Below are 27,500 nucleotides of genomic sequence, written 5' to 3'. Positions count from 1 at the left end.
TTATAACAGCCTACTATCAAAATAACTGTCGCAGGCAGAAGCAAATCTTTGTTGACAAATGTTGAAATTTTATATTTATTCTACACATTTTTACAACATTAGAAACCATTAGTACATCAGAGGCTACTCAGAAGGTGAGATAACTCCTGGAAATGACTGGCTTAGAATGGCCAAAGGTACAGATGTGTGTGTCCAAGTTAAAGGAAACAGCAGGTTGTCTTTTAATAGATTCATTACAATCTTTGGCAAGCCAGGTAATGTTTGCTGTGGTCTGGAACAACATGACACACAAACAACTATCAGAAATGCAGCCAATATTACATACAGATAATGTGTCATGAGACATGCAAAACTCTATTATATACAAAGAGGATAAAAAGTAAAGGAAAATAAATGAGCTCAAATATACCTACAAATGAGGCATAATGATGCAATATGTACATACAGTTAGCCTAAATAGCAGGTTAGCATCGATTAACTTGCAGTTTAACTAACTTTAACTTTACTTAACAGTCATGTACTGACCAATTATGTCTGATTAGCACTCCAACAAGTCAATAACATCAACAAAGCGCACTTTTGTGCATTCACGCACAGCATAAAACGTTTGGTGGACAAAATGAGACAAAGAAGGAGTGGAAGATTTTACATGTAAACAAACTGTCGCGTTTGTTTGTACTGTATATAATGTGCCGTTGTTGAGTGTCTGTGCTGTCTAGAGCTCGGCAGAGTAACCGTGTAATACTCTTCCATATCAGTAGGTGGCAGCAGGTAGCTAATTGTTTTGTAGATGTCAGGAACATGGTTTGTAGTGATCACAATATACGGGAGGCAGTGTGCAGGTAAAAAGGTATCTAACGCTTAAACCAAAAATAAACAAAAGGTGAGTGCCGCTAAGAAAAGGAATTGAAGCTTAGGGAAGGCTATGCAGAACGAAACTAAAACTGAACTGGCTGCAAAGTAAACAAAAACAGAATGCTGGACGACAGCAAAGACTTACAGTGCGTGGAGCAGACAGCGTGTACAAACTACGTCTGTACATGACATGACAATCAACAATGTCCCCCCCCACAAAGAAGTATAGCGTCCGCACAACTTAAATAGTTTTGATTGCTAAAACAAAGCAGATGCGGGGAATAGCGTTCAAGGAAGACATGATACTGCTACAGGAAAATACCAACAAAACAGGAAAAGCCACCAAAATTGGAGCGCAAGACAAGAACTAAAACACGACAGTGACAGTACACCGTATGTGGGCTCTGTACCGAGGATGTCGTTGTGGCTTGTACAGCCCTTTGAGACACTCGTGCTTTAGGGCTATATAAATAAACATTGATTGATTGATTGATTGACACCTACTTTGAGACAAGAGCTATAGTGATGCATGCTTGGTTATGGTTTAAATTCTTATCCAACAATTGCGAGAACGACTTTTTATTGTCAATATCGACGGCTGAGTTAAACATTTTTTTAATGTTTTCTGCTGGTGGTGTGCCTCGGGATTTTTTCATTGAAAAAAATGTGCCTCGGCTCAGAAAAGGTTGAAAAACACTGACATACTGTATCCAGGATGAAATACTTCTCTAAACTGAACTTTAAGACAAAATGAATGTGATCATACAAAGTACGTTTTCATGGAGGATGGCTATTGCTGCTTCAGATACAAATACAGAAAGGTAAGATACACTCACAATTCTTGATTTATTTTGTTAAAAGCAAATGGGACCAAATAACAACTTTATCAAATACTTCTTGGACCCATTTATCATATAAAGTTAAGTTAAAGTACCATTGATTGTCACACACACACTGGATGTGTCACCGCTGCTGCCCACTGCTCCCCTCACCTCCCAGGGGGTGAACAAGGGGATGGGTCAAATGCAGAGGACAATTTTCACCACACCTAGTGTGTGTGTGTGACAATCTTTGGTACGTTAACTTTAACCCATTCCCTTGTTCACCCGCTGGGAGGTGAGGGGAGCATTTTTGGTGATTTAACCCCCAATTCCAAACCTTGATGCTGAGTGCCAAGCAGGGAGGTAATGGCTCCCATTTTTATAGTCTTTGGTATGACTCGGCCGGGGTTTGTACTCCCGACCTACCGATCTCAGAGTGTCATAATATCATGATGATAACGTTTTTATGAACGCGAATAACTCCCTTCTTTTTCCTGTTATTTTAATCTGCAACCTAAATCAACAATGATTAGAGCTGCACATATGAATTTAAAGTAAAAAAAAAAGTATCTATGCCTCACCTGGTGTTTAATTCACCGCATGTCACTGTCATATACACAAATTATGTTTTCCATAATGTGTTTAAATGTAGCGTAGGAGACAAAGAAGCAGTTTAAAAATGACCCGTCCTTTGTTGGCCGCCAACTTCTCAACGGAACACTTTAAAGACGAGTTTCGCTTGAAAGGAACACGTAGCTAGACAACAAAAGGTTGCGAATAACTCCCTTCTTTTTCCTGTTACTCTAATGTGCAACCTAAATCAACAATTAATAGAGCTGCACATATGAATTTAAGTAAAAAAAAGAAGGAAAAAAAACCTCCAAAAGTATCTATGCCTCACCTTTTTTTTTACTGTACTTGAATGTATATTAGACCAGTGTTTTTCAACCACTAGTGTGCTGGGAGATTTTGTCTGGTGTGCTGTGGGAGATGATGTCATTTTACCTAATTGGGTTAAAAATATTTTTTGCAAACCAGTAATTATAATCCGCAAATAGTGTGCCGTTGTTGAGTGCCTGTGATGTCTAGAGCACGGCAGAGTAACCATGTAATACTCTTCCATATCAGTAGGTGGCAGCAGTTAGTTAATTTATTTGTGGATGTCTGGAACATGGTTTGTCGTGATCACAATATGCAGACTACAGCGGGAGGCAGTGTGCAGGTAAAAAGGTATCTAATGCTTTAACCAAAAATAAACAAAAGGCGAGTGCCGCTAAGAAAAGGTATTGAAGCATAGGGATGGCTATGCAAAACGAACCTAAAACTGAATTGGCTACAAAGTAAAGAAAAACAGAATGCTGGACAACAGCAAAGACTTACAGCTTGTGGAGCAGCAGACGGCGTCCACAAAGTACATCCACATGACAACCAACCACAAAATAGGAAACACTACACACAGGAAAACACCAAAAAACTCCAAATAAGTCACGGCGTGATGTGACAGGTGGTGACAGTACACCTACTTTGAGACAAGAGCTATAGTGATGCATGCTTGGTTATGGTTCGAATTTATATCCAACAAGTGCGAGAACGACTTTTTACTTTTACTACGATTTTTTTATTTTTCTTGTGCGGCCTGGTACCAATCGATCCACGGACCGGTACCGGGCCTCGGCCCGGTGGTTGGGGACCACTGCCCTATAAAATTGCCGGTGCTCCCACAAGTTGGTTAAAACATGTTACTCAGAAATAAAAAAAGAGCTGAGCTGCTCTAATTATGTATCCAATCTCGAAAAGTCGATATCATCCTCATCGGCCTCTTCTTGTATCAGCCCCCCCCCCCCCCCCCCCCCCCACAGAACGACATCATCACCATCATCTTTGTGAAATAATCCAAAATTCTCCAATCGTGGTGAATCCTGACTCATTCATTCCACGCCACGCGTCACGACCGCTGACTCTGCAAAACAGACGCCCCCTTCACGCATCCCTTTACCCCACGCATGTGTGCGTGTGTGCGTCTCATCCAGTGAGGCGAGGGGGGAGAGAGAGAGACAGAGAGAGAGAGAGAGGGAGAGAGAAGCAGCGGCGGGTGTGCTTCGGCACGTCCTATGCGGAATCCTCGCATCACAGTCGGGATTCGGAGCTGGTTTTTTGTGTCCTTGGAGGAAACTGCGTGGATCCCTGTGTGCACACGCGGCTGGAGGACACCATCGTGCAGGAGGAGAGGCGGTGCGGCGAGGACATGAGCAATGGGAAAGGTAACCGGGTGAGATGATGTAATACGTGTGAGATGACGTAATATGTGTGTTTTGAATAGGTTACATCGATGCATCTCATGCATATTGGAAATATGATGAGGGGGCGTGTGTGTGTGTGTGTGTGTGTGTGTGTATGCATGTGCACGCATGATGTTGCAGACCCACTATGGACGCCCTTAAGAGGATGCTTTCTGACGTTTACCGTGATGACGTGTGCAGTTTCAGTAGTATACCACATCACACACTGCTGTGACGTGGTATACTACTTTTTGTGCATTTTTGTGGGGTCTAACCTGCCTGCAAAAGGACGTATGAAAACAGTAAGTTGTCAGGAAGGCAGATATTACCGGATTTGTAATTATATTGATTTGTGTTCGAATTTGATTAGTTATGTGTGATGTCCTAATTTAAGTTAAAGTTAAACGTTAAAGTATCAATGATTGTCCCACACACACTAGGTGTGGTGAAATTTGTCCTCTGCATTTGACCCATCCCCTTGTTCACCCCCTGGGAGGTGAGGGGAGCAGTGAGCAGCAGCGGCGGCATCGCCCGGGAATCATTTTTGGTGATTTAACCCCCAATTCCAACCCTTGATGCTGAGTGCCAAGCAGGGAGGTAATGGCTCCCATTTTTATATTCTTTGGTATGAACTCACAACCTACCCATCTCAGATGGACACTCTTAACTACAAGGCCACTGACGTGAAAAAGTTTAAGTACAGTAGACCTCAGGGGCCGCATGGAGGAAGAATCTATTCCCAAGTGGGCCGGAATGGTAAAATCATGGCATGATAACTTAAAAGTAAAGACAACTCCAGGTTGTTTTCTTTGTTTTGCTTTGGCCAAAAATAGAACATTGTGAAAAAACGTGCAAATCACAAATAATCCTCTGGATGAAACACTTGGAGTTTGTTAAAAATTCTGAGGAATGTGGTGCAGTTTAAAAAACCCAATGAGCTTAGACTTGGTCTCAGTATATCTACAAAGCTAGGATTAAACTTTAAGTCACAGTCTTTCTGAGATTGAACAAAAAAACATGACATGTAAACTCTTCTAGGTTTAAAATACCCCCTTTGTATCAATCCAGTGCTAACTCAACAAACCGTAAGAAACGGAGGTAAAAACTATTCAAAAAGGGTCAAGTTTTCTCGTTTTTGACAAAGACAATATGCGGGAGTAAGGGTGCCAAATAACCATGCGTTTGAAGTAGAAGACATGGGTTTTAAGTTTCATTTGGGTCGAGGGAGAGGAGCCGCAGCCACGCTTTACTTTGAAACTCTTGCTTGTTCTGACAGAATTGCTATTGTGACATCCAGTGGACACATTTAAAACAGTAGTTTCTTTCAATCAAAAAAAGAAAATGCAGCTCATTTTAATACTTAGCAAACTCATCACACGGGCCGGATAAAACCTGTTTGCGGGGCTGATCCGGCCCGCGGGCCATAGGTTTGACACCCCTGCAGTAGACGGTGTTCAATTTTTTCGGCCTGTGACCAAATGACACAATGCATTGTAGCCTGTAAATATTGCCATTCATCCAGATCTGTGTATTCTCAGGGTGTGAAAACTGTTCAGTTTGTCTCTAAAGAGGTTGTGCTTCATCGGTTCTTTTGCTCACAGACATAGGACAGCGCCGGTCTGAGGGCATGGTGCAGGATACAAAGTCTAGGGTGGCCCCAAATAACAACCCATTAAAGTGTTATTGAATCCTGCGAAGGTCCAAAGACCTTAAACTTCATTATGTCTATGATTGTCAGTTTGCATAAAAGTCATGTTCCTTCCAAAATGTGCTCCAAAGACATTGATACAGCGTTGATTATACATACATGTCATTTAACATGACTTCGAAAACAACATTGCAAAATAGTTGTATTTGTAAATAGAGAAAATGTTGATGTCTAACGTTGGATCCACGTTGTTAGTCTGGAAATGACCACATTTCAATGGTCAAATCAACGCCACAACCTGGCATTGAATAAACGTTGTCAAAAGATCTTAAACTTCAGTCTGTGAACGATCGTCAGTTATCTTGGTTGCTTTGCACAAAAGTCATGTTCTTTCCAAAATGTGTTTCAAATGGGCTCTGCGTTGTTGGAGGCACAAGACATTGATACAACATTGATTATACATACGTGTCCTAAAAACATGACTTCAAAAACGACATTGCAAAATAGTTGTATTTGTAAATTGAGACAACATTGGTGTCTCACGTTGGATCCGCGTTGTTGGTTGGGAAATGACCGAATTTCAATGGTCAAATCAACGCCACAACCGGACATTGAATAAACGTTGTCAAAAAGCATGTTGTTTCAACGTTGTATTTGTGTTGTAAAATATTGGTTGGGAAATGACCACATTTCAATGGTCAAATCAACGCCGCAACCGGACAGTGAATAAACGTTGTCAAAAAGCATGTTGTTTCAACGTTGTATTTGTGTTGTAAAATATTGGTTGGGAAATGACCACATTTCAATGGTCAAATCAACGCCACAACCTGACATTGAATGAACTTTGTTGAAAAGCATATCGTTTTAATGTTTTTTTGTTGTTGTACAATACTGGTTGGGTAATTACCAAAGTTCAATTGTCAAATCAACATCAGAACTCAACATTGATTATACCTTGCCAAAAAGCTTGTTGTTCCAACGTTAAGTTTGAGTTGTTTAACGTCCGGACCTAATTCAACAAGTTCTCAACGTTGTGTCAATGTCTTGTGCCTGCTGGGATACAAAGTGTAGGGTGACCTCAAATAACAACCCCTGAAAGTGTTATTGAATCCTGCGACGGTCCAAAGACCTTAAACTTCAGTCTGTGTACGATCGTCAGTTATCTTGGTCGCTTTACATAAAAGTCATGTTCTTTCCAAAATGTGCTCCGAATGGGGTCTGCGGTGTTGGAGGCACAACATATTGATACAACGTTGTTTATACGCACATGTCTTCTAACATTACTTCGAAAACAACATTGCAAAATAGTTGTATTTGTAAATTCAGAAAACGTTGATGTCTAACGTTGGATCCACGTTGTTGGTCGGGAAATGACCACATTTCAATGGTCAAATCAATGCCACAACCTGACATTGAATGAACTTTGTGAAAAAGCACATTGTTTTAATGTTGTTGTTTTTGTTGTACAATATTGGTGTGGTAATTACCAAACTTCAATTGTCAAATCAACCTCAGAACTCAAAGCATGTTGTTCCAAAGTTAAAGGCCTACTGAAACCCACTACTACCGACCACGCAGTCTGATAGTTTATATGTCAATGATGAAATCTTAACATTGCAACACATGCCAATACGGCCGGGTTAGATTAGTAAAGTGCAATTTTAAATTTCCCGCGAAATATTCTGCTGAAAAGGTCTCGGTATGATGACATTTGCACGTGACATCACGGATTGTAGCAGACATATTGGGACACCATTGTGGCCAGCTATTAAGTCGTCTGTTTTCATCGCAAAATTCCACAGTATTCTGGACATCTGTGTTGGTGAATCTTTTGCAATTTGTTTAATGAACAATGGAGATAGCAAATAAGAAAGCTGTAGGTGGGAAGCGGTGTATTAGCGGCTGGCTGCAGCAACACAACCAGGAGGACTTTGAGTTGGATAGCAGACGCGCTACCGTGAGTACGCAGCTATGGCTTCCAAACATTTGATCGCTTGCCCGTACGTGCGTGCTGCTATACGCATGTCACGTACGTAACTTTGGGGAAATATATGTGCTGTATGAACTTTATCTTTAACGGTACTTTGGGCTGTGGGATTGAGTGTGTTGTGCGGGTGTTTGAGTTGTATTGGTGGGTTATATGGACGGGAGGGCGGAGGTGTTTGTTATGTGGGATTAATTTGTGGCATATTAAATATAAGCCTGGTTGTGTTGTGGCTAATAGAGTATATATATGTCTTGTGTTTATTTACTGTTTTAGTCATTCCCAGCTGAATATCAGGTCCCACCCGCCTCTCACAGCATCTTCCCTTTCTGAATCGCTTCCACTGCCCTCTAATCCTTCACTCTCACTTTCCTCATCCACGAATCTTTCATCCTCGCTCAAATTAATGGGGTAATCGTCGCTTTCTCGGTCCGAATCGCTCTCGCTGCTTGTGGCCATCATTGTAAACAATGTGCAGATGTGAGGAGCTCCGCAACCTGTGACGTCACGCTACTTCCGGTACAGGCAGGGCTTTTTTATCAGCGACCAAAAGTTGCAAACTTTATCGTCGATGTTCTCTACTAAATCCTTTCAGCAAAAATATGGCAATATCGCAAAATGATCAAGTATGACACATAGAATGGACCTGCTATCCCCGTTTAAATAAGAAAATGTAATTTCAGTAGGCCTTTAAGTTTGAGTTGTTTAACATCAGGACCTAATTCAACAAGTTCTCAATGTTGTGTCAATGTCTTGTGCCTGCTGGGATACAAAGTGCAGGGTGACCCCAAACACCAGACCCATAAAAAGTTATTAAATCCTGCAAATGTCCAAACACCTGAAACTTCAGTCAATGCACGATTGTAAGTTGTCTTGATCGCTTTGCATAAAAGTCATGTTCTTTCCAAAATGTGCTCCAAATGGGAGGCCAACTAGCATACGTAGCAAGAAATTGTCAATTACTCAAACATATTTCTCTTTGGGATTTTGCAATTAAGAGTTTGCACAGTGCCATACTCCCTGAACGTCCGAACCCAGTCAGAAATGTTGCTTTTTCATGAGACGTGTCTACCAAAAATTATCTGACAATGTTCTTGCACTACAGTGTTGTATTTGTCTCTTCACTGGTTGACCAAGACATTTTGGGGACGTCTATTGTTCCAATAGGCCGGGGGTCGGCAACCCGCGGCTCTAGAGCCGCATGCGGCTCTTTAGCGCCGCCCTAGTGGCTCTCTGGAGATTTTTCAAAAATGTATGAAGAATGGAAAAAGATGAGGGGGGAAAAAAATCTATTTTTTTGTTTAGTATGGTTTCTGTAGGAGGACAAACATGACACAAACCTCCCTAATTGTTATAAATCACACTGCTTATATTAAACATGCTTCACTGATTCGAGTATTTGGCGAGCGCCGTTTTGTCCTACTAATTTTGGCGGTCCTTGAACTCACCGTATAGTTTGTTTACATGTATAACTTTCTCCGACTTTCTAGGACGTGTTTTATGCCACTTTTTTTCTGTCTCATTTTGTCCACCACACTTTTAACGTTGTGCATGAACGCACAAAGGTGAGTTTTGTTGATGTTATTGACTTGCGTGGAGTGCTAATCAGACATATTTGGTCACTGCATGACTGTAAGCTAATCGATGCTAACATGCTATTTAGGCTAGCGATATGTACATATTGCATCATTATGCCTCATTTGTAGCTATATTTGAGCTCATTTAGTTTCCTTTAAGTCCTCTTAATTAAATGTATATCCCATGACACATGTAATATGGCTTTTAATTTTTTGCGGCTCCAGACAGATTTGTTTTTGTATTTTTGGTCCAATATGGCTCTTTCAACATTTTGGGTTGCCGACCCCTGCAATAGGCCATGCACAAAGTCGACTAGTATACCCTGACAAAGAAAATAGAAGATGTGTTGGGTTTTTTGAGGCTCACCAATAAAAGCAAGGACATGCTCAGTCCAGCACAGCACAACAACAGTTCTAAGGATACAATCATCCAATGTACAGTCCAGTTGTGATTCGATTCTCTTTGGACTTGTAGATATAAACAATGTACTGACCTGCTGTCAATGTCATGTCATTGACACTGTGATGATTTTGCAGAAAGATGATCCCTTTGTCACTTTGGTAATTGTGCCTTTCAGTGGCTGTGTGTCCCACTAAAGGCACACTTGCCCAGACCGCTAAGGGTGTATTCTTATGAGGCTACCGGGCCTGGGCCCCACGTAAAGCAAGGCCGTTTTTTTTACTAGTGTGATGGTCATCCTGCACAGTCCAGCTCTGTACGACCGTAGTCCAGAAATCGCCACTGAAGGAGTTATTCGAGCTGTGCTAGCCAATGAGCTAAAAGTCACAGGCTGTCAACTCAATGTCCAGCACAGCAGTGAGCTGGACAATGAGTTGGCGAGTTGCTTCATGGCTGTGCAACCATCTTAAGCAGGGGTGTCCAAACTTTTTCCACTGAGGGCCGCAAACGGAAAAATTAAAGCATGTGGGGGCCATTTTGATATTTTTCATTTTCAAACCATAACAAAATATATGGATTTTTTTATTTATTTGACCTTTAGGGGTCCCGGGGACCATAAAGGGTCTCAGTTATTAAAATGTTAAAAATAAGTCTAATTTGTACTATTATTTTTTATTTAACGCTTACAGTAAATCTCTATATCAACTTTAAAAAAAAAAGGTTTCATTGCTTTTCTGTCAAAAACAACTTTGTTTTTTATAGTAAAACTGAAATATGCAGTATTTAGTAATTAGAGCCCTAAAATATCAATAATGCAGGACACCATTGATTTTAATTCTTTAATATTTTTGAGTCATCACAGTAAAAAGATAAATAAAATACCACTAAATATTTGGGATCCAAAAGGTGCCCCACTCATAAAGTGATACATTTTTATTAGGTTCAGATATATCTGTCGATTTTACGTTTGAACTATTATTTTGTTTGTTTTGCTCTTTTATCAAAGAAAACGTTGATGTTTTTATATGGCAACTACACAATATATGCAATATTTACCACATAAATGTTTTTAAAGTGAAATATTTGAAGTAATTGGAGCCCTGAAAATAATTCATTATAACATGGATTGTTTGTCTTTTTTTTTTTTTTTGAGCAATGGCAAAAAAATTAAAAATAAAGAAAGACAAAAGAAAAAAAAACAGCCTGCATGGCAGCTCTTGTGTCAACATTGCAACTTTTTCTCATTAGATTTCACCTCATTCCACTTTTTTTAATGTTCTTTTTTATTTTTGCAATAGCATTTCCAGAATGCGTGGCGGGCCGGTAAACAATTAGCTGCGGGCCGCAAATGGCCCCCGGGCCGCACTTTGGATACCCCTGATCTTAGGGATCCACCTGCGGCCTCCAGGATGTTTGTGATGTCCTGCTTGATTGCACTTTCTATAGAAATTGAGGGTTCGCAGAATTGAATGACCAACAAAACCTCTGCACCCAGCCTCAACTAGTTTGCAGCAGGCTTTCCAGCTATTGTACTGAGATCTGCATTCTTTGTTCTATTTTGTTTTCCTTGACCTTTTAGATCCGGTCTTTGCAGGGGAGAGTCAATTCAAAGATTGGTTGCTTCGAGGACTAACATCAGTACCATAATTAGGCAAAAAGATGTGGTTGCAAACTGCAAACTTGAGATGTAATTGGTGTAATTAATGACGGCCACCACTATGTCATGCAAACTAGGGTTGTACGGTATACCGGTACTAGTATAGTATCGCGGTACTAATGAATCAAAAACGGTCCTATACTCTGTTTGAAAAGTACCGGTTCCCGGGCATGACGTCATGTCGTGACATTGCTGGTTTTACGAGCAGAGGAGCATGTTCGGCAGCGCACAATCACTGAGTACTTACAAGCAGACGCAGTGAGTAGATAGAAAAGGGAGAACGGACGCATTTTGGCTTAAAAACTAACGATAAAGGTGAAGTTATAACACTGAAACGCCCTCAGGAAGAGGTGCTTAAAGAGCTAGGTAGCAGCGAGCATCCATCCGCAGTCGGCACTGTTTTAGCTACTTCTAAATAACTAATCCTGGCTTCCATGGCGACGAATAAAGTACGTTTCTTACAAGTATCATCCCTGCAGGACGAGGAATAGCTAAACATGCTTCACTACACACTGTAGGAGGATACAATAGCTCACCGGCGTCACTGTTGAAGCTAGCGCACCTGAATGTAAACAAATGCCATGGGTGGATCTATACCTGACATCCACTGTAATGATACCAAGTAAAATAGCATATCTAGTCTATATTACTATGATTACATCGATATTTTTTATCGTCGTAAAATATATATATTTTTTAAATTCATATTATATTCATAAACTCAGGAAATATGTCCCTGGACATGATAACTTCAATTATGACCAATGTATGATCCTGTAACGACTTGGTATCGGATCGATACCTTAATTTGTGGTATCATCCAAACAACAGAAGAATAAGTGATTTTTACATTTTAACAGAAGTGTCAATAGAACATGTTGAAACAGAAAATAACCAGATATTAACAGTAAATGAACAAGTGGTTTCATAATCCATTTTTACAGCTTGTCCCTCATAATTTTGAAAAAATAATAGAATGATAAATGACATAATATGTTACTGCATGTCAGCAGACTAATTAGGAGCATTTGTTTGTTTACTTACTACTAAAAGACAAGTTGTCTTGTATGTTCACTATTTTATTTAAGGACAAAATTGTTCTTTGATTGCAATAATAAACAGATGTTTAATGTACCCTAAGATTTTTTGTTAAAATAAAGCCAATACTGCCATGTGGTCTCCTTTATTTAGTAAAGTATCGAAATACATTTTGGTATTGGTACCGGTACCAAAATATTGGTATCGAGACAACCCTAATGCAAACTAATCAGAAACACTGGAAATAATCCACAAAATCGGAGAAATTGCAGTAAAATGGGCACAGTATAGAACGTGGGGAATAGCGCTTAGCAGGGTATGGACGGCCTCGCAAATTCGCCCAAATGTCACACCATTGTGGCAACTTTCTCCGCACATTCATTCATTCGAGCTACTGTTGACAGTCGATACTAAGTTGGGGAGGATATATCCCGTCGGGAAGTTTTCCCACAAGAGAGGGCTTCTTGATCAGTTCCTATTTTGTGTATTGACCTCAAAAAGCTAAGCTGTGATAAAACCTCATCAGACATCAGAGTGTCTGTGGTTCTGACCTACTTCCTGCTGACTGTGCACCAAATGTCAGCCATCCGAGGCACTATTCTTTAGCAAACCTCCATTGTTGCACATTTGGATATTGTCTAAAAATGTGCATCAAATTCTACCTTTAGATATTCACTCATGCTTTTTTTTTTATCCTAATAGAATATATATAAATGTCCTGCACAGTCCAAAAACATGTGTATGTTTGTTTGTCAGTAAGTGTCCTGTGGGGACCAGTCTAGGATGTACTCTGCCCCTAATTGCCTAGTTGGGATTGACCTCAGCTCACCTCTGAAAATAGGGTAAGGAGAAAACTTTTTTAAAACCTGATGCGTGTAGCATCAAACATGAAAAAGTTGCAACTTTGTTTGTAACTTGATTTCAGCGATTTTTCACCAATGAAGACAGAGGCCCCCAACCAGTGGTGATTGCTCTGAAACTGTAGGGGATACAGTTACATGCTTTTCATTAATTAAGGATGTATCAGCTACTTTTGCAAAAGATGACGCGACTTTCCTTCGTTGTAGTCGCATCACAGTGCATTGAACATTGCTGAAGCTGAGCGTCCCTGGAAGTTAATGGAAAGTGGCTTGGCCACTAAGCAATCTTGAAATACTAACCACTGCCTGAGCATTTTTCAAGTTTAATTTCATTGTTCCGAGTTGATATGGAGTATTTTACAATCCTCTAAGTAACGTCAAATCTGGCATCTCTTTAAGTATCACAAAGTCCAAAAGTCTGGGTTTTTTCTTTAAGGGTCACAAAATCTGGATTTTTTTTCTAAATGTCAAAAAAATCTGGATTTTTTTCTAAGTGTCACAAAATCGGGATTTTTTCTAAGTGTCAAAAAGTCAGGATTTTTTCTAAGTGTCACAAAATCGGGATTTTTTTCTAAGTGTCAAAATGTCGGGATTTTATCGAAGTGTCAAAAAGTAGGGATTTTTTCTGTCACTTATTTAGGGTACCAGCAGTTGGAGGGAAAACAGTCAGGATTTTTTCTAAATGTCAAAAAGTCAGGATCTTTTTTTAGTTTAAAAAAGTCGAGATTTTTTCCAAGTGTCAAAAAATCTGGATTTTTTTTCTAAATGTCACAAAATCGGAATTTTTTTCAAGTGTCACAAAATCTGGATTTTTTTTTAAGTGTCAAAAAGTCACGTTTTTTTCTGTGTCAAAAAGTCGTGATTTTTTCTAAGTGTCAAAAAGTTGTGATTTTTTTCTAAGTGTCAAAAAGTCAAGATTTTTTCTAAGTGTCAAAAAATCTGGGTTTTTCTAAGTGTCAAAAAGTCAAGTTTTTTTCTAAGTGTCAAAAAGTCAAGTTTTTTTCTAAGTGTCAAAAAGTCTGGATTTTTTTAAGTGTCAAAAAGTCTGGATTTTTTCTAAGTGTCAAAAAGTCAGGATTTTTTCTGGCCTGGATGCTGAGCAAAATGAGCAAATAAGCAATCTTGAAATACAAACTACTGCCTGAGCATTTTTCAAGTTTCATTTCATTGTTCCGAGTTGATATGGAGAATTTTACAATCCTCTAAGTGACATCAAATATGGCATCTCTTTCTTGTTTCTTGTTATTGAAGCCTGTACTCGTGCTTAGAGAGTATCTGAAAATGAGCTTCCCCTACTTGAAAGACCAGCAGCCGCCACTGGCCCCAACATGTATGTTTTGTACAACTGCAAGTATATTTTTCAGACCGTTTCATATCTTGAGAGCAAGTGTCCTCCGCAGCTGACATTTGTGTGTCGTATAGAGTGGCCTTTTTTTTCCTAAACTGTCAAAAGAAGTCAACCATAAATCAATTGTCAATTTCCTTGTGCGCTGCTGTAAACTGTTTGCTGTTCTGTTCCTGAGACCAAACAGTTACATGCCAATCAACTACTCCTGCAAATGCAATTCAAGTTAAATGGTGAGTTGTGTTAAATACTAAACCCAAAACCAGTGAAGTTGGCACGTTGTGTAATTGGTAAATAAAAACAGAATACAATGATTTGCAAATCCTTTTCAACTTATATTCAATTGAATAGACTGCATAGACAAGATATTTAATGTTCGAACTGAGAAAAGTATTTTTTTATTTGCAAATAATCATTAACTTAGAATTTAATGGCAGCAACATATTGCAAAAAAGTTGGCACAGGGGCGTTTTTACCACTGTGTTACATGGCCTTTCCTTTTAACAACACTCAGTAAACATTTGGGAACTGAGGAGACCAATTTTTGAAGATTTTCAGGTGGAATTCTTTCCCATTCTTGCTTGATGTACAGCTTAAGTTGTTCAACAGTCCGGGGGTCTCCGTTGTGGTATTTTAGGCTTCATAATGCGCCACACATTTTCATTCGGACACAGGTCTGGACTACAGGCAGGCCAGTCTAGTACCCGCACTCTTTTACTATGAAACCACGCTGTTGTAACATGTGGCTTGGCATTGTCTTGCTGAAATAAGCAGGGGCGTCCATGATAACGTTGCTTGGATGGCAACATATGTTGCTCCAAAACCTGTATGTACCTTTCAGCATTAATGGTGCCTACACAGATGTGTAAGTTACCCATGCCTTGGGCACGAAGACACCCCCATACCATCACACATGCTGGCTTTTGAACTTTGCACCTATAAAAATCCGGATGGTTCTTTTCCTCTTCGGTCCGGAGGACACGGCGTCCACAGTTTCCAAAAAAAATGTAAAATGTGGACTCGTCAGACCACAGAACACTTTCCACTTTGCATCAGTCCATCTTAGGTGAGCTTGAGCCCAGTGAAGCCGGCGACATTTCTGGGTGTTGTTGATGAATGGATTTCACTTTGCATAGTAGAGTTTTAACTTGCACTTACAGATGTAGCGACGAACTGTAGTTACTGACAGTGGTTTTCTGAAGTGTTGCTGACAAAATGTGGTGATATCCTTTACACACCGATGTCGCTTTTTGATGAGAGATCGAAGGTCACGGGCATTCAATGTTGGTTTTCAGCCTTGCCTCCTATGTGCAGTGATTTCTTCAGATTCTCTGAACCTTTTGATGATATTACGGACCGTAGATGGTGAAATCCCTAAATTCCTTGCAATAGCTGGTTGAGAAATGTTCTTTAACAATTTGCTCACGCATTTGTTCACAAAGTGGTGACCCTCGCCCCATCCTTGTTTGTGAATGACTGAGCATTTCATGGAAGCTGCTTTTATACCCAATCATGGCGCCCACCTGTTCCCAATTAGCCTGTTCACCTGTGGGATGTCCCAAATAAGTGTTTGATGAGCATTCCTCAACTTTCTCAGTCTTTTTTGCCACTTGTGCCAGCTTTTTTGAAACACGTTGCAGGCATCAAATTCCAAATGAGCTCATATTGGCAAAAAAATAACAAAAGTTTTCCAGTTCGAACGTTAAGTATCTTGTCAATGCAGTCTATTCAACTGAATATAGGTTGAATAGGATTTGCAAATAATTGTATTCTGTTTTTATTTACAATTTACACAACGTGCCAACTTGACTGGTTTTGGGTTTTGTACTAAACAGTGGCATGCTAACACCTTGAAAAAAGATCCCAACCATCCATCCAAGCATCCATTTTCTACACATTTAAAAAAAAATCATACCTGTTAGAGTTCCCACAATAAGTACAGTCGTAAACAGGTAGATATAAACGTGTCCTCCTCTGGCTTTCATTTTTAACGAGGAGCATTCATTGCCATAGTTGCATCTTCTCCTCTTCTTCAGTCCATGTTCTCCTTTTCAGCTTCACCTGTTGAAGGCCTGCTCTTCACTTTCTGTCACGCTGAGTCCCCCATCACCTATCAACATGACGACTTCAGCCCTGCGCAGGCAGGTGAAGAACATAGTGCACAACTATTCCGAGGCAGAGATTAAGGTAAGTGTACTCAGCTATGTTGTCTTCAAGGGTAAGAGATGAGTGGGGGGGTTATTTTTTCCTCTGCCGTTGGTGTGCAGGTCCGTGAGGCAACCTCAAATGACCCCTGGGGGCCGTCATCTTCGCTCATGTCAGAAATTGCTGACTTGACATTCAATGTCGTGGCTTTTGCTGAGGTCATGGGTATGGTGTGGAAGCGCCTCAACGACAGTGGCAAGAACTGGAGGCACGTCTACAAGGTGAAAGACGTTGTATTTTGCTGCCATTTTATGTCTTCACCCTGGGTGTTCAGGTTTTTTTTCACCATCCTTTGCCTTTCTTCACTGCACTGAACAGTATTGCCTGCTTATTGCTTCCTGTTCCAGTCAGATACCGTTCTGAAGCCATCTTTCGTTTTTTTGTAGGAGTAGAACAGGCTTATTGTCACAATTTTTACTGTAGTGCATGAGTGTCCAATCTTTTTGACTTGGGGGGACAGCATTCAGCTAAAAAAAAATTGTCATTCAATGTGTTTTATTTCTTTTCATGACTATTTACATTGTAGATTGTCACTGAAGGCATCAAATCTATGAATGAACATTAACACTTTAGTATGGGGAACACATATTCACCATTAATTAGTTGCTTATTAACATGCAAATTAGTAACATATTGGCTTTTAACTAGTCATTATTAAGTACTGAGTAATGCCTTATTCTGCATGACCTTATCATACAACCAGTAAGCCATTAACTAAGAGTCTTCCCTCAATAACCTCAAAATTATTGCTTATTAGTAACCCTAACCCTAACCCTTATATCAGGGGTGTTCAAAGTGCGACCCGGGGGGCATTTGCGGCCCACAGCTCAATTTTTATTGGCCCGTGACACATTCTATACACAAACTAAACAGGTCCCAAATTAGAACAAAAAGTGAAGAAAAATTCAAAGGGACCAAATCCCCCAAAAATGGGACCTGAAAACCAAAATGGCCTACAACTAGACTGTACAACTCCTCTCTGGGGGGGAGGGGGGGTACTAGAATGACGGGGGATGCAAAACAATAACAGTGTAATACGTTTTCATAACATGGTCACTAATGCCTAGTTTCTCTTGTTATATTCTTATTTTACTGTTATATTTGTATTCTCATTGATGCTTTTTGTTTCTATTCTATTGTAATATTTTTCTATTTTGTTTCCATTTATACCCCCATTATTTACTTTTTTAAATTCCATCTCAATTCTGTACACTGCTGCTGGAATTTTAATTTTCCTGAGGGAACTCTCCTGAAGGAATCAATAAAGTACTTTCTATCTATCTATCTATCTATCTATCTATCTATCTATCTATCTATCTATCTATCTATCTATCTATCTATCTATCTATCTATCTATCTATCTATCTATCTATCTATCTATCTATCTATCTATCTATCTAACTTGAGCGTCTTACTGTACAAGGTCTTTGATGATTTCCGTGTGTCCTGTCATGATGAAAAGTGAACAAATTTCTTGTGAAACATATGTTTTTGAGTGTACTAAATCCCTCAAAAGCGTTTCAGTTGACAGTATAACAGCAATATTAGTAAATGCAAGCTTACTTTAGAGCATAGTTAATATAAATACAAATAAAATCATTATTAAAAATAATCATGAATGGTTTTATTGCTTTGTTATCTATAACACAAAGCTAAGATGTAGAAGTGTTTTTCAAATGTTGGCATATGTTCACCTACATTGTTTTGGTTTGAGTATTTTTCATATACAACATGTATAAAAGTGGCCCTCGCATCCTTCAATTTTTCTCTATGTGGCCCTCGCTGGAAAATGTTTGGACACCTCTCTCTGCCTTATATGTTCCCCTCGTGTCCAAATAACTCTAAATGAAGTCTTTGTTACTTTGATAAGCAACTAATTAATGGTGAATATGTTCCCCATACTAAAGTGTTACCGAATGAACACATGTGGAGTTATGTACTTAACAAAAAAAAGGTGAAATAACCGAAAACATGTTTTATATTCTACTTTCTTCAAAATAGCCACCCTTTGCTCTGATTACTGCTTTGCACACTCTTGGCATTCTCTCGATGAGCTTCAAGCACACCTGTGAAGTGAAAACCATTTCAGGTGACTACCTCTTGAAGCTTATCGAGAGAATGCCAAGAGTGTGCGGAAAAAGTAGTCAGAGCAAAGGGTGGCTATTTTGAAGAAACTACAATATAAAACATGTTTTCAGGTATTTCACCTTTTTTTGTTAAGTACATAACTCCACATGTGTTCATTCATAGTTTTGATGCCTTCAGCGACAATCTACAATGTAAATAGTCATGAAAATAAACAAAACGCATTGAATGAGGAGAAGGTGTGTCCAAATTTTTGGCCTGTACTGTATATGTAACGTTGTAGTACACATTTATAATAACATGTAATATGTACTTTTGGCCTGTACTGTATATATATATATATATATATATATATATATATATATATATATATATATATATATATATATATATATATATATATATATATATATATATATGTATAATATAATCAGGAATCATATATAATTTTGTTATTTTGTAGTGTGTAATGTTAGAAAAAGGTTGATCGAGTGAAATTACTTAGAGATGATAGGTATGAAAACACTAACCTTAACTGGAATGGACTTTTGATGTCTTTAAATTGAAGTGTGTGAGTGTGTGGCGACGTCTTATGGCCACAATAATGCATTCAATTAAGCTCATACGTTAAATGATGCGGACACGTTTGTTTCTGGATACTTTCTAAAATGCTTGTGCCTGAGACACTGTCTGTAATATGCAACTCAAACTATTCGAAACTTGTTTGTGTTGACAAAATGTTGTGTTTTAGACTGCAATATTGTTCAATTAAGGACACGTATAAGATTTGTATAGCTTTTGTGCTATTTTGTGCTCAGCTGTTGTGTAGCTGCTGACTCCGAGTAGCCACCATATTTACTCCTTGTAAATGACTTCACTAAAATAGAAGGAAATACCAAACTTGTGTGCTTATTGAAGGATATTTAAATGTTATCTGGCTGCCCAGATTTGCAGAAGTAAATGCAATACAGGACTGTTTGTATCAGAGCTTATACACTATATTGCCAAAAGTATTTGGCCACCTGCCTTGACTCACATATGAACTTAAAGTGCCATTCCATTCCTAACCCATAGGGTTCAATATGATGTCGGTCCACCTTTTGCAGCTATGACAGCTTCAACTCTTCTGGGAAGGCTGTCCACAAGGTTGCGGAGTGTGTTTATAGGAATTTTTGACCATTCTTCCAAAAGTGGTGAGGTCACACACTGATGTTGGTCGAGAAGGCCTGGCTCTCAGTCTGCGTTCTAATGCATCCCAAAGGTGTTCTATCAGGTTCAGGTCAGGACTCTGTGTAGGCCAGTCAAGTTCATCCACACCAGACTCTGTCATCCATGTCTTTATGGACCTTGCTTTGTGCGCTGGTGCACAGTCATGTTGGAAGACGAAGGGGCCCGCTCCAAACTGTTCCCACAAGGTTGGGAGCATGGAATTGTCCAAAATGTTTTGGTATCCTGGAGCATTCAAAGTTCCTTTCACTAGAACTAAGGGGCCAAGCACAACTCCTGAAAAACAACCCCACACCATAATTCCTCTTCCACCAAATTTCACACTCAGCACAATGCAGTCCGAAATGTAGCGTTCTCCTGGCAACCTCCAAACCCAGACTCGTCCATCAGATTGCCAGATGGAAAAGCGTGATTCATCACTCCAGAGAACGCGTCTCCACTGCTCTAGAGTCCAGTGGTGACGTGCTTTTATGTGATTTTAGATGCAAGCAGATGTCATCCGATACTTTTATTGGTATAATATCGAATCGGGACACTAAACTACTAACAACCGTCTAACAACTAGTTCTAAACATTCGGTGTAGTTCTTTATTGTTTTGTTATAAACCCATTGTTTTTAAAAAGCCCCGAAGACGAATACTGACGAGCTGACTATTTACAACTTGAAAATGAGAACCCAAAAAGTCCTGTAATCTCAAGTTCTTACTCCAGAAATGACTATGTAGGTGAGCTTTGATTCTAATCCAGTAAATTTCCATACCACTCTTTATAAAACAGCGCCTTCTGGTGGTGGAATATAAGAAATGTGACAGCTAACCCCATTCCCCCTTAACAAATATGTCCATTTTATTATCGTTGAAATATATTTGACATAATATTTGTTTTTACAGGGTAAGACAGTTGCACATGTGGTTAGCACGTCGACCACGTAGTCCAAAATAGATATTTGGTTAATTAGAGACTGAATTGTAAAAGTGTTGACAATATGTCACCCAGAAGTAGCAGAATGAAAGCTGAATATCCCTTCAGGTATAAAATGACAATCATAATTTAGAAAATAAACAATCAAATAGAGATGTAAAGAAACTAAGCAGTTTGCCTGTCATCATTGTACTTCAGGCACTGACCCTGTTGGACTACCTGCTGAAGACGGGATCAGAGAGAGTGGCTCAACAGTGTCGGGAAAATGCCTTCACTATTCAGGTACGATGGAACCTCTTAAGGTTGAACATGCTAGTTGGTCTCTGTTTTGTTTTTTTTTAATTGTAAACTGTTTGCTCATAGGAAAAAATGGAAATAGAATTTGTTGTGGGGTCACACTGGCTCCATCGTAAAACCCTAATAATTTAAGTGTGAGTTTTCTTGACCGTCAAACAAATGTAAAAGTAGTTCAATATGTGTTTTATCAGATTTGGAGTTATGACAAATGAATGGCACCGGTTCGATGGAATGGTCCTTATCTTTTATGACAAATGATAAAGGCGCAAATACATTGCACACAACCCGTCTTTTAAAAGAAAATTGCACTTTTTGGGGAATTTTGCCTATCATTCACAATCCCTATGAGAGACAAGCACACATATGTTTATCTTTTGTTTATGCATTCTAACTTGTAAATAAATGCTAGCAAAAGGCATCTAACATTGGAGATAACGGGAGTCATTGCGTCTTTTTGGCCTATAAAGCCCTCTAAAAAAACTAAAAAAAACCTCCAACATTTTATATACACGCCGTATATTTGTAACGGAGCAATACACATTTATAATAACATTAAATATGTATGCATTTTGCTCATTTTAGGTATACGGCGGCATATTACTTTTACAGACGCATCACAACGTTTGCTGTTTCCTTCAAAAACAACAACTACTAATCATGACTGACTTCATGAGAGCCAACGGCTACTTCAGGACAAATGATGATGCAGATAGAACTTTATTTTTTGAGCCTGAATATACAGAGGATGAGTGACAAGTATTAGAAGCTGAGTGTTCAGCAGATCCAGCAAGAAGCACTGTTGCTAAGTGCTAAACAATAAATACAAACTAAATACACACACATACACATACTGCACATATACATTCACTGTACAAACACACATACACATACTGTACATATACAAGTACATATGCACACATACACTCATGCACATAATCACGTTTCATCAAACATATATTAATGTTGTTGTCCTAGGGTAAACTGGGTATAACACATGGCACACTGACAAAGCTTAACCTATTGTTACTATAACAATCTACAAGGTTAATGTAGGTTGCTTCTCTTTCTTCCCCTCCATTTTTCTGCATTCTTTCATATCTCAAGTTATCATTACGTATATGTATTGTTGCATTTGAACAACTGTATTGTTGATAATAAAGGTAAAGTATTGGTATTGTTCATTATCAATAGCGCTATTTCTATTGGTATTCGTATTGCTCCATTTTTAGTGTAATAATGCTCATTGTCATTTCTGTATTATTTTTTATTTTTTCGCTAACTGCTTATTTGCTACTACTTTTACCATCATATTTGCACATGTAGTATTTGCTGATGTTGCTCTATTGTTGTTGTTGTTGTTGTGTTTGCTGTTGTTGTTTTTGTCTCTCTGTCTAATCCCCCTCTTGTCCCCACAATTCTTCCTTTTTTTCTCTTTCTATCCCCTCCTGCTCCGGCCCGGCTGCACCAAATGTTAATATAAATACATTTAATAAAGTCAAATGCAAATAAGGCAACAAGAGAAGTATCCTACACTTCTCTTTTGTAAAGTAAATCTGAACAGCCGATATGGGCATCTACATCTACTATATGATTTGCCTGAGAAGCTGGACAGGACAAAAAATAAATAAAAATACAAACTAGGAACATAATACAACAATCACTTAATGTACAATGTCTGCTCTCACCGGAATGCCAACTGATGGGATGTTTATATCTTCCCATTTAGATGAGGAAATAATCATAATCCTCACGCACGTAAAAATAAAAACAAGCGTCTTTTGTGTCTTTCTTGCCATCTCTAGGTCTAAGTTGAATGTCAAAATTGACCAACTTGTCGGTTTGTGGCCACAACTTTCTACTATACAAGTGAGAGGCATGATTAATAATTTAGAATTAACTTACTAACTCAGAGGTGATGCAGTGGCAGGAATAGCTGCTGTAGCTACGTTACCTGCTGCTAAAAGTAGTTACTTTGCATTAGTGCTTATAATAACAATAACACTTGGTTAATATTCAGGTCATGAGATGTAAATGGAGTATTGTTGGTGGTTTTTGGATGTTTTTAGAGGGATTTATGGACGCAATACTTTACTCCCATTAGCTGCATTTTTATCCACCTCGTACTTTCCATATATTACAAATTAGAATGCATAAAAAATAAAAACATGTATTTTTGTCTTACATTGGGATTGTGAACGATAGGCAAAATTCCCCCCAAAAAGTGCAGTTCCCTTTTAACAATTCTCAATAGTCACACACAAGTGAGCCACTTGCAAACCATAAAAACAACAAATCGAATGCTGTCAAATGATACATTTTTTTAAATCAAATTAATCACAGTTTTGAATTTGGTTTAATCGTGATCAATAACAGGTTATTACTCGCGTGCATAATTTAAATGAACTTCAAAAAGAGCCCATATTTGTACATAAATGCAATTTTATTGTCAGTATGTCATACAGGAATTTATTTTTTAATGTTTTACCTGAATCATTCAGTCATTTATTTGCTTAAAACTTGTCAAACAGTTTTCTCTAAAGTCCCATCGAAGTGTATTTTCACGTGTGCATTGACCTGATCACTGGCCATATAACAACCCGTGCCGCCTTTCGAGTAATTGCTTGCCTTTAAGGTAAAAGAGCATGTACGTTCAAAATAAATTGTGTATTTAATCTGTGTGTTTACATAATTCATTTGTTATTTTTTGTGATCATTATTTTTGACAGCCCTGAATAAAACACTTTTCAGCTTATAAAGTGAGGGCGTGCATGGTCACAATGGACCAAAGCATGAATGGAGTCGTGTTGCTTTAAATGAGCGTCCACTTACGTCACATAGCATCCATGTGTATATTTTGTCTTTTCTCCACGGTTGATCCTTTGGAATAAATGTGACAGAATAGGCACAAAAAGCAAAATGAAAATCAAACATTGAGTTTCATTTAACATTATAACTTAACTAATAGTCAACATACTGTAGGTTACATTAGTGCAGGGGTGTCAAACTCATTTTAGATCGGGGAAAAAATCTACTCCCAAGTGGGCCGGACTGGTAAAATCACAGCATGATAACTTAAAAATAAAGACAACTTCAGATTGTTTTCTTTGTTTAAAAATAGAACAAGCACATTCTGAAAATGTACAAATCATAATGTTGTTATTGTTGTTTTTTACACTTAAATGTTGCGGTTTATAGTATTCTATCTTTATTTGTCGTTATTTATACTTTCTGAATAAATTATGTGATAATGTTCATCAGTCAATGCATTGGTGTTAATTTTCATTCTATCAAAATAAAATTATATCAAAATCAAATTACAGTATGCTATTTATGTAGTTTGCTCATTTTTCTTGACTGGTGCACTAACATGTGGTTTATTTTTTTTAAATATGTAGCACCATCTACTAAGATACAAATAATTGCTATTGCAACATCTAGTGGACACATTTAGAACAGCGGTTTCTTTCATTCAAAAATGTCGGCTCATTTTTATTCTGAGCAAACTCATCCCGCGGGCCGGATAAAACCTGTTCACGGGCCTGATCCGGCCCGCAGGCCTTACGTTTGACACCCCTGCATTAGTGTTTTTCAAATCGTGGTTTGAGGCCTCTTGGGGAGGTTACAGTGAGTGACAGCATGGGAGATTTTCCTTATTTGTGTCTAGTATTCATGTTAGAACAATAGACAAGCATGCATAGGTGCACAATTATTGTATTCAGACAAAGATTGTTGTGTTTTTGTGAGGTTTTTCTTACCTGCTGACAGTTTCGGCTGACACTTTGAGCTTTGTCAGAGCGATTGTAGCTTCCTGACGTGTCTAAGATCAGCTTTTAAAAAAAATAAAGTTCCCCGACCCAGCCGTATCTTTTCTCCGCCCTGGATCTGGCACCCTGGACAGATATGGCCGGGTCGGGGAACTTTATACTATACATTTTTCCAACCCGGTCAGCTGTTTTTAGACAAGTAACACCAGGAAGCTACAAAAGCTCTGACCAAGGCTGACATGTCAGCAAGTAAGAAACCTCTTTTTCTTTGTCTGACCACAATAATTTTGCACATAGCGGGTAAAAAGGTGTCTAATGCTTAAACCAAAAATAAACAAAACATGAGTGCCCCTAAGAAAAGGCATTGAAGCTTAAGGAAGGCTATGCAGAACGAAACTAAATCTGAACTGGCTACAAAGTAAACAAAAACAGAATGCTGGACGACAGCAAAGACTTACTGTGGAGCAAAGACGGCGTCCACAATGTACATCCGAACATGACATGACAATCAACAATGTCCCCACAAAGAAGGATAAAAACAACTGAAATATTCTTGATCGCTAAAACGAAGTAGATGTGGGAAATATTGCTCAAAGGAAGACATGAAACTGCTACAGGAAAATACCAAAAAAAGAGAAAAAGCCACCAAAATAGGAGCGCAAGACAAGAACTTAAACACTACACACAGGAAAACAGCAAACAAACTCCAAATAAGTCAGGGTGTGATGTGACAGGTGGTGACAGTACACCTACTTTGAGACAAGAGCTATAGTGATGCATGCTGGGTTATGGTTTAAAGTCATGGTCAACGACTTTTTACTGTCAACTGTGTTTAGTTTTTTAATGAGTTCCGCTAGTGGTGTGCCTCCGGATTTCTTCCACGCAAAAAATGTGCCTTGGCTCAAAAAAGGTTGAAAAACACTGAACTAAACAACAGACGCCATGACTGCTACCAACCATGTGTGCGGCTGAGCACGGATGCATGCAATTGCTGTCGTTTTGACGTTAGTTTTTCTGATGAAATAAACCAAAATAATACATGTATTAATAGTTCTAAACATACTCCAGCTCATACACCTACAATAAAACCTGTTTTGATTTCATGAAAGTATAATTTTAATAACGAGTCATACCAAAGACTATAAAAATGGGACCCATTACCTCCCTGCTTGGCACTCAGCATCAAGGGTTGGAATTGGGGGTTAAATCACCAAAATGATTCCCGAGCGCGGCCACCGCTGCTGCTCACTGCTCCCCTCACCTCCCAGGGGGTGGAACAAGGGGATGAGTCAAATGCAGAGGATAATTTCACCACACCTAGTGTGTGTGTGACTATCGTTGGGACTTTAACTTTAACTTTTAAGGCCGTATTTGTTGCACTCTGCTGCTACTTTCATGCATTGTTTAGTGGCCAGCAGGCACTGTAACACGCACCCGACGGTGCAATAGACGTAAAACAATACACAGAATGACCAAAAAAATAACTTAGTCATTTTGTCAAAATCTTCATTAATTTTGGACCAACAATCGCTGAGAAATTGTGACTTGTGTGTGAAGTATGTCAACTGTGGTGGCTGCCTTCAATGTATTTGTGATCACTATGTATCACTCATTATGTATTATTCTCACTGATCTTTCTTTTTTCTAACATGCTAAGTGAATAAGTGTACTTGTGTCATTATTTCCTCATATTTCTGCACAATAACTCAGATTTGGTAACACTGGTGAGTAATAGTTGGTCCAGAACATATTTTGTTTTATTCATTATTGACGTACTTTTTGCCACTTTATTTTGTGAATTTTTCATGAGATTTGCAGTTCATTTTCTCATCTTTTATTACACCCACAATTTTAGTTTATTTTACTCTTTCAATGTCCGTCTATTTGTATCTGTGTTTGACTTTCTCTTGTACTGTTACCGAATATCATTATTTCATCCATTTTCCATTTTCTACTGCTCATTATTTCAGTTTTACTAAAATCCAGATAGTCTGTTTTTGGAAAATCTTCTCTTAAATGTGTTCATTTATTCTGTTATTATTTGTATTAGCTTCTGGGTGTTCTCTCCTGAACAAAACACAGACATGTGTGTTTACAGTGGTTGCTCTCCAGTGTCGTTCACTTCCGAAACTTGTTTTCTTTCCGGGTTGTGGGAAAAGCGATGTAATAGATTTCCACAATTCTCGCGGGTGGAGCAGCCTCATGTTGGCCAACAGGGCATTTTTACACATCCATAAACTAACAAGGAAGCGCTGCAAACACATAGCATCAGCTTTTAGTTAGTAGCAGTTAGGGTAGTACGGTATACCGGTATTAGTATGGTACCGCGATACTAATGAATCATATTCGGTACTATACCGCCTCTCAAAATTAAACATTTTTTTAAGTATCATTGCTCAAAAAATAATAATGAATTAAAATCAATGTTATTATGAGTTATTGACACCTTTAAGGCTCCAATTATTCTATAATCTCAAATATTCCACTTAAAAAATGTTATTGGGTGAAAATATTTTTTTCCATAAAAAAGGGCATAC

General features: G+C 38.6%; 1 protein-coding gene across 4 annotated transcripts in view; it reads left to right on the top strand.

Moving 5' to 3' along the window:
- The first annotated feature begins 3,757 nt into the window (after positions 1–3,757).
- epn3b (epsin 3b) overlaps positions 3,758–27,500 on the top strand; it is a 53,253-nt gene continuing 29,510 nt past the window's right edge. For 3 of the 4 annotated variants that reach the window (XM_062032451.1, XM_062032452.1, XM_062032450.1), the window contains exons 1-4: positions 3,758–3,937; positions 16,520–16,651; positions 16,732–16,890; positions 21,101–21,184. In XM_062032451.1, the coding sequence (XP_061888435.1) occupies positions 3,929–3,937; positions 16,520–16,651; positions 16,732–16,890; positions 21,101–21,184 (384 nt within the window). In that variant the 5' untranslated portion in view covers positions 3,758–3,928. The remainder of the gene's footprint in view (positions 3,938–16,519; positions 16,652–16,731; positions 16,891–21,100; positions 21,185–27,500) is intronic. The other variant, XM_062032454.1, reaches the window with a different exon arrangement.

Source organism: Entelurus aequoreus, linkage group LG22 (assembly GCF_033978785.1).
Source record: "Entelurus aequoreus isolate RoL-2023_Sb linkage group LG22, RoL_Eaeq_v1.1, whole genome shotgun sequence".
Classification (NCBI taxonomy): Eukaryota; Metazoa; Chordata; class Actinopteri; order Syngnathiformes; family Syngnathidae; genus Entelurus; species Entelurus aequoreus.
The sequence above is the reverse complement of the archived record's forward strand: the minus strand, read 5'-3'. Positions and strand labels throughout refer to the sequence as shown.